General features: G+C 41.5%; 1 protein-coding gene across 1 annotated transcript; it reads left to right on the top strand.

Moving 5' to 3' along the window:
- The first annotated feature begins 351 nt into the window (after nucleotides 1-351).
- Nucleotides 352-7,950, top strand: polh (polymerase (DNA directed), eta). The gene is made up of 10 exons (XM_047350843.1): nucleotides 352-657; nucleotides 1,675-1,809; nucleotides 1,902-2,149; nucleotides 2,280-2,449; nucleotides 2,532-2,635; nucleotides 2,748-2,867; nucleotides 6,123-6,246; nucleotides 6,328-6,393; nucleotides 6,511-6,683; nucleotides 6,774-7,950. Exons 1-10 carry the CDS (start codon nucleotides 521-523, stop codon nucleotides 7,666-7,668), a joined length of 2,172 nt encoding a protein of 723 aa, XP_047206799.1. The 5' UTR covers nucleotides 352-520; the 3' UTR covers nucleotides 7,669-7,950.
- Nucleotides 7,951-8,629: the final 679 nt, after the last annotated feature.

Raw genomic sequence — 8,629 nt, 5'->3', positions numbered from 1 at the left:
CTTTAATTCTGCTTCGTAGTTTAGTTGGATTGTTTTAGCATAGTAAAGAGTTTGTTGATTGAAATATGTTTGACTTTGAGTTGACTTATTTTTGTTAATACATTCTTGTATTTTAAGAAATGGTGTGAATTCATTCCATGTGTGTGCAGAGTTTTGCTGTTCAATAATGTCAGAGCTCGTCTCACACCTTTCTATTTTGTCCTAATACCATTGCCTTATTAAAATACCTCATTCATGCTGGAATACAGTTTATTTGTACATTAGCAGTGGAGATTTTTTTTGTTGTTGCTGTATTTGTAGTCCAATCCAATCAGTTAACGTAGCCGCCTATGTCGCGTGTTGATGACGTTATTATGTAACTGCAATTTTGTGCGCGAAGTACAAAGCGACAAGACCATCTCTATTTGGGCGCCTTGCTTAGTTTCAGTTAACATAAGGATCTCCGTGGACCTGGTACTGGTCCATCTACGTTATCAGACTCGTTCCCTTGTTTTCAGGGGACGGACCCTCCCGGTTCTAGATGGACTACGGGAAGGAGAGAGTGGTGGCGTTGGTCGACATGGACTGTTTTTACGTCCAGGTGGAGCAGCGACTGAATCCAGCTCTGAGGAACACTCCATGCGTTGTGGCTCAGTACAAGACGTGGAAAGGAGGCAGGTGAGTTTCTGACACAGAGAAACAGTTTTGGTGAACAACGCAACTGCTTATCCAGACCCCGGAAGTCATCCTAACATTTGTTAGCTAACTCAGGGGTTCCCAAAGTAGGGTTCGAGACCTCCCGGGGGTCGTGAGATGATTTTCAGAATCATTATAATGTCAGGAATGGAAGGCCAAAAGAAACAAAATTAAATACATCATAAACTAAATAAATAAACCATCACATAAATAAATTGTATGATTAAGTGACCTAATAGATCATTTAATTGTACCTTTTCTTTATTTAATACATTATTAAAAAATTTAATATAAATTATGAAACTACATTTCTTATTTAAATAAAGAAATATTGAGTGAAATAATGATATGTATTTTTAGGGGGTCGCCAGTCTCTGGTACTATTATTTTGGGGGTCATAGGCTGAAATGTTTGGGAACCCCTGAGCAAACTCAGGGCCGTCATTATGTATTTACTGACAGAGCTGAGCAATTATGGTAAATTTTACCCTACAAGTTAATAAAAGTAAATTACATTGTATATTAGATAATATACCTTAAATAAACTACTCTAAAAATAATATACACAGTATCATATACCGTATATTGATGATCTATAGCTGCCACCCCAATTTTATTATTTATAAATAGTAAAACTGAGGTGGCTGTTGAAAGTAGTGGAGTTAGGAGCATCCTTCTGACCCATTTTTGGTATAACGGGCTGTGCTTGTTTCAAATTAGAAATAACGTCCTGCATTTAGTCTGATTATCCACTGATTCTGGTTTAGATCGTTGATCCATGAGAAGACTGTGATGTGGGTGGACTTGTATGACATTGCATTTCAACATACCTTACTTGTACTGAGTTGCATTGACCATTTAAACTGGTGTCTCTGTGTTGGGAACTTCTCCGCCCCTTGCGCCCACAGATACAACACTTGATTTTACAGTCGACGTGTTGTTCCGCTTTTTAATCATGCATTAAACTTGTGGTCCTGAGTGATATGTCTTTATTTAATAGCATCATAGCTGTGAGCTATGAGGCGAGGGCCCACGGTGTCACCAGAAACATGTGGGTGGATGATGCAAAAAAGCTGTGCCCAGATCTCCAGGTGGCCAGAGTGCGAGAGTCTCGTGGGAAGGCGGATCTAACCCAGTAAGTGCTGCTAATATGCTCAGCGACCTTCCATATTCTGGTGGTTGGATAAATAGTTTATTTTTGATCGTCCTACTAACTAATGTTTGTAGTTACAGAGAAGCAAGTGTGGAAGTGATTGAGGTGATGTCTCGTTTTGCTGTGATTGAGAGAGCCAGCATTGATGAGGCCTACATGGATCTGACAGCAGCTGTCCAGCAGCGGTGGAAAAACATGCCTGATCAACAGATCAACCCATGCCTTCTTAGGACTACCTACATTCAGGGCTATCCACAAAGTGGACAGGAACCATCTGCAGATGACGATTCCAGCCAAGTTGATGATTCCATCTTGGATAAAGGTAAACTATGGATTACTTACTCATTGTACTATTATACCTCAGGATAAATTAAAATGATGTCGGAAAGTGACACTCTTAAATTTCTAAATTTAGATAAATGTTATCCCTGTTACCTTTTTTTTTTTCTCAGAGCAGAGAAGGTCCATAGGGGTCCAGCAGTGGTTGGCGTCCTCATCCATAGGAGAGCAGAACTCTGCAGAGATGCAGCTAACTGTCGGTGCGCTCATTGTTGAAGAAATGAGAGCAGCTGTGGAGAAACACACAGGCTTCCGCTGCTCAGCAGGGATATCACACAACAAGGTGGGATCAAACTTCACATTATTCGGATGCAAGACCACAGACTTTTGTTGCCGTCATAATATTTAAGTTTCCACTGTTCAAGGTGTTGGCCAAGCTGGCCTGCGGTCTGAACAAACCGAACAGACAAACTGTTCTGCCTTTGGACTCTGTGGCTGAACTGTTCAGCACGCTGCCTATCAGCAAGATGTGAGTTTCATTATCACTGTCCCCTACAAATTACACAGATGTTCTGATGCAGAAGTGCAACATGTGACTAATAAAATCATGCACTCCCATTTGACTTATTTGCCCTGTGCAGTCGTAACCTGGGGGGCAAGATGGGTGCATCAATAACAGAAACTCTGGGAGTTGCCAACATGGGAGATCTAACTCAGTTCTCTCAAGCTCAGCTGGGGCAGCACTTTGGAGAAAAAACAGGGTAAGGAAAGACGGTACCATAAAATGTTTACAAAAAAACAAACCTTGAGGAAATCAGTTAAATGACCTTTTTATTAATCACCTGAGAGAAAACGTCATTTAAATAAAAGAGCATCGCATTTCTTGGGTACATCAAGCCTTATTTATCAAAAACTGGTATAGATCTGGGGTTCAGTAAGAATTGTAGGACAATTAGTTTGTTGTGTAAACAGAATGCAAATGTTGTCTTACACCAAAATTCTATATCATAATTATGTCAAAAGTAAGTATTTATAGTCACATTGTAGAACTGCTAGTTTAGGCCCTGCCTCCATCTCACTTTGTGACGTTTTGACTAAAATGATGCATTGATGTTACACATCCATTTCAATACAAAGTCCAAATTTATTCTGTCTTGATTTTCTACTGAAAGGCCTCTGTCCAAACAAACCCTCTGTGCAGAGTATCTGTGCTGTTATGTCTTTGATGCACTAGATTTTCCTGCCTTCAGATGCAGCTCTAGAGTTTAGCAGAGTGACATACCTTGGAAAGTGAAATAGACTTAAAGTGCCTGTGACACGCTCTTCACTCAAAAGCAAATATTGAAAAGAAATATCTTAATATTTAAGAAATTGGGCAGCAGTTGACATCATATTGGCATCGAAGACAATTGTGTGACAAAATAGGCGTATTTCGTTGTTAAATTTTGCAAGTCTAAAGTGGCCAGGAAGTGACGTCAGAGGTCTCCGGTCATTCACTGTGTCTGCTCCGGTCCGGTCCGCTGCGAAGCCCAGAGGAGCTCCAAGAACCATATGCAGATCACGCAATAAAAGCCAGTAATAAATGCATTAGCAAGTCCAAAACAACTGAACTATTTTTGAAAATCTGGATGTTGTGCTGGTTGTGTTTCCTGGTGGTGAGGTATGATTCACGCATATTGACTCAGGCTGCGCTCCGGCATCCGGCAAAAATAGAATTAGATGGTCGAATTAGACGGCCGTCTGCGCGCCGCAGCACTTATGCTCTGCCGTCTGATGACAGCTGACTGTCTCCTCCTGCAGGGTTTCCCTCTGATGTCATAAAAGAGCGCCACAAAATCGCAAAGGAATAGTCTGGAAATGCCTTTTTAGTGAAATTTATGACCATATACAGGTCCTTCTCAAAATATTAGCATATTGTGATAAAGTTCATTATTTTCCATAATGTAATGATGAAAATTTAACATTCATATATTTTAGATTCATTGCAGACTAACTGAAATATATCAGGTCTTTTATTGTCTTAATACAGATGATTTTGGCATACAGCTCATGAAAACCCAAAATTCCTATCTCACAAAATTTGCATATTTCATCCGACCAATAAAAGAAAAGTGTTTTTAATACAAAAAACGTCAACTTTCAAATAATCATGTACAGTTGTGCACTCAATACTTGGTCGGGAATCCTTTTGCAGAAATGACTACTTCAATGCGGCGTGGCATGGAGGCAATCAGCCTGTGGCACTGCTGAGGTCTTATGGAGGCCCAGGATGCTTCGATAGCGGCCTTTAACTCATCCAGAGTGTTGGGTCTTGAGTCTCTCAACGTTCTCTTCACAATATCCCACAGATTCTCTATGGGGTTCAGGTCAGGAGAGTTGGCAGGCCAATTGAGCACAGTGATACCATGGTCAGTAAACCATTTACCAGTGGTTTTGGCACTGTTAGCAGGTGCCAGGTCGTGCTGAAAAATGAAATCTTCATCTCCATAAAGCTTTTCAGCAGATGGAAGCATGAAGTGCTCCAAAATCTCCTGATAGCTAGCTGCATTGACCCTGCCCTTGATAAAACACAGTGGACCAACACCAGCAGCTGACACGGCACCCCAGACCATCACTGACTGTGGGTACTTGACACTGGACTTCTGGCATTTTGGCATTTCCTTCTCCCCAGTCTTCCTCCAGACTCTGGCACCTTGATTTCCGAATGACATGCAGAATTTGCTTTCATCCCAAAAAAGTACTTTGGACCACTGAGCAACAGTCCAGTGCTGCTTCTCTGTAGCCCAGGTCAGGCGCTTCTGCCGCTGTTTCTGGTTCAAAAGTGGCTTGACCTGGGGAATGTGGCACCTGTAGCCCATTTCCTGCACACGCCTGTGCACGGTGGCTCTGGATGTTTCTACTCCAGACTCAGTCCACTGCTTCCGCAGGTCCCCCAAGGTCTGGAATCGGCCCTTCTCCACAATCTTCCTCAGGGTCCGGTCACCTCTTCTCATTGTGCAGCGTTTTCTGCCCCACGTTTTCCTTCCCACAGACTTCCCACTGAGGTGCCTTGATACAGCACTCTGGGAACAGCCTATTTGTTCAGAAATTTCTTTCTGTATCTTACCCTCTTGCTTGAGGGTGTCAATAGTGGCCTTCTGGACAGCAGTCAGGTCGGCAGTCTTACCCATGATTGGGGTTTTGAGTGATGAACCAGGCTGGGAGTTTTAAAGGCCTCAGGAATCTTTTGCAGGTGTTCAGAGTTAACTCGTTGATTCAGATGATTAGGTTCATAGCTCGTTTAGAGACCCTTTTAATGATATGCTAATTTTGTGAGATAGGAATTTTGGGTTTTCATGAGCTGTATGCCAAAATCATCCGTATTAAGACAATAAAAGACCTGAAATATTTCAGTTAGTGTGCAATGAATCCAAAATATATGAATGTTAAATTTTCATCATTACATTATGGAAAATAATGAACTTTATCACAATATGCTAATATTTTGAGAAGGACCTGTATTTCAACAACTTTTCATTTCAGTGGCATGATTTACTTTTTAAAATATTGCATCAGTGTTTCCTTTCCATAAATGTAATTGGATTTATCATGAAAATTCAATGTCACATGCACTTTAATATCTACATTTGGACCCCGCTTCCTGTTGCCCATAGCCTTCAAGGCATTCCTTGTTTATAGACAGAATGAAAGGGGGCACTTTAGCAGCAAAGCAGAAATGCTGTTTTATCCTGGAGCAAACAAAATTTGTAACAGATTAATTAAGTCAGCTTGATTTCAAACAACACCCAACTGGAAATAAGAGATATTTTTTACAACTTGATTATTTTAAAGGGTGAATGCATAATTAAATAATTACATTAAAATATTTTTTTAAATAAACAATTTTAACTAAATAGTCTGGATATTGGCTACATTACTTTTCACAAGTTGCACTAAATTACTTTGTGGTACTTTTTTTGAGAATTTGAAATGTTCCTTTATAACAATGAGACTTCTGTAATGTTTCTGCTGTGTAGCCAGTGGCTGTATGACTTGTGTCGGGGGATTGAGTTTGAAGCTGTGAAACCCAGACAGCTTCCCAAATCCATTGGCTGCAGTAAGAACTTCCCTGGTAAAACATCACTGGCTACGAAAGAGCAGGTACAGGCCATCAGTCTCTGCCTTCTGTTTTGCAGAATCATACTTCAAATATTTCAAAATCCAATTTCTATTTGTTTTAAGGTGCAGTACTGGCTTCATCAACTGGCCCTTGAGCTGGAGGAGAGGTTGACCAAAGACAGAGATGTGGTAAGAAAAACCAGAATCAGGTTTCTAATTTTTTTGCATTGAAACAGTGCTGTTTTCCTATTTTTATTCCACAGCTTCCAGCTCATTTCACATCAGTGTTTTCTCACTGTCATACAGAACGGTCGAGTGGCAAAGCTGTTGACAGTCGGCGTTCGCCAGCTTGGTGACAAGAGGCCAAGCAGCTTCTCTCGATGTTGTGCGTTAGTACGCTACGAGGCGACCAAAATATCCAGTGACAGCTTTGCCATTATCAAGAGTCTCAACACAGCAGGAAACCACCAAGCCGCATGGTAATTAAGAGCAGTGGTGCCGTGTGATATTTAAAGTACTGCTTGAAGGAATGCTGTGTGATTTAGACCGTCTGTTTTCCATGTCCTCAGGACTCCGCCTCTCACCCTGCTACACCTCTCAGCTAGCAAATTCAGTGACGCTCCATCCACTGGGGGGATCACTGGCTTTCTGTCCAGTGATGTCACCTCAACACAGACCCTTGTCTCTGCAACTCGGAGCCCCACTCAGCCACCATCAGATCTAAAAAATGGGTCTCTGTGCAGTCAACCTGGAACTATACAGTCCTTCTTTCAAAAAGCATCTGGGAAACAAAAACAGGTTCTAAAGGATGAAGAAGAGCGAGATGACTGTGCAAGCTCAGATGAAATCTCTTCATCTTCCATCTTGAATGAGCAATTTTCCACTGATGGTCCTTTTAACTTTAAAATCATCTCAGAGAGTCCCCGCTCTGGCATCTCCTCTTTCTTTCAAAAGAAAAGCCTTGAAAAGAGCTCAAAACCTTCAGCCTTACCGATGACCACGTCTGAATCAGAACCTGAAATCATAGATGGAGATCGCTGTAAAGATTCTGCTGCTGTTGCAAAGTATGAACCTCATCAGCCACGATGTAAAGATGAAAGGATGGATCCAGAGAGTGAACCAGAACACGACTGGCAACCTCCCAGTGTACCTGTAGAAGACCTGATAACCTGCGGACGCTGTGGTAAAGAAGTACCGGTCTGGGAAATGCCGGAACACAACGATTATCACTTTGCCCTGGATCTCCAAAAATCACTGTCTTCATCTATAAATTCAGCAGCCGTCACTTCCAGTTCCAACACCTCTTCTTCCTCGAATGCTTCTCCGACTCCTAGAGCGGGATGCACAACGCTGTCATCACGGGGCAAAACAAATACAAGAGGCCAGTCAGGCCCTGCTCCGAAAAGACAGCGCTCCCAAGGAGGAAGTATGGGTACTCTGGATTCGTTTTTCAAAAAGAACTGATGACACAAATGTATTTTGACTGCAGTAAAAACATTCATCTGTTTTAATTAATCTAACAGAACACATGTATGAAAAAGCAACCTAGCAGAATGACCTTGTAAATTGTACTTCAAAGAAACAACTGCAGAGTAAAGATATAATTTATTCTGAATCATGTTAATTTTATTTTAATAAGCTTATTTTTTATAAACTTTCAACAATTAAAGTTGCTTCTAAAACGTCATAGCAGTGCACTGCATTGTGTTGTAATACTGGGACATTAAAGCAGGAGTCTAACTTGAAGTGACTTTCTTTTTTATGCAACTGAAATTGAAATTCAAATGAAACTGCTGGTGAGGTATTCAGACACAACTGTAAATATGTCAGCAGTAAAAATGAACCTGGCCTGGCTCTGTGTCTACCTGTGACACCTTTCTGGAGGGAGCCATTGTCCAAGCTTCTGCTGGCAACAACTTAATGCTCACCCTCTACCGATGATCCACATAGCCCTGTCTTTTAGTGTTTAACCCTTTCTCTCTCCTAGACATGGCGATTGACTGAGCTTAACTGTAACAAACTCTGTGCTCTTTCATAAACTAACCTTGAAAACTTGCTCAGAGTTTATCTGTTCTTTCTTTCTAGGTGAAACAACTAAAGGAGCTACATCCATTAACATTTACTTTTCCTTCCCATAGAAAGTACTCCTGGATCAGTGCTTCTTTGTTCTCTTTGTGTCTCTGCTCTGTTCTCTCAAACCCCCAGTCGGTCGTGGCAGATGGCCGCTCATACTGAGCCTGGTTCTGCTGGAGGTTTCTTCCTGTTAAAGGGAGTTTTTCCTCTCCACTGTCGCTACATGCATGCTCAGTATGAGGGATTGCTGCAAAGTCAGCGCCAGTGACTGTCCACTGTCTCTACATGCTCATCCAGGAGAAGTGAATGCTGCAAGTCACTGACTGGATGCAATCTGCTGGGTTTCCTTAGA

This window comes from Girardinichthys multiradiatus, chromosome 22 (genome assembly GCF_021462225.1).
Source record: "Girardinichthys multiradiatus isolate DD_20200921_A chromosome 22, DD_fGirMul_XY1, whole genome shotgun sequence".
NCBI classification, from domain to species: Eukaryota; Metazoa; Chordata; class Actinopteri; order Cyprinodontiformes; family Goodeidae; genus Girardinichthys; species Girardinichthys multiradiatus.
Note: the sequence above shows the minus strand (reverse complement) of the source record. Positions and strands in the feature narration are given on the sequence as shown.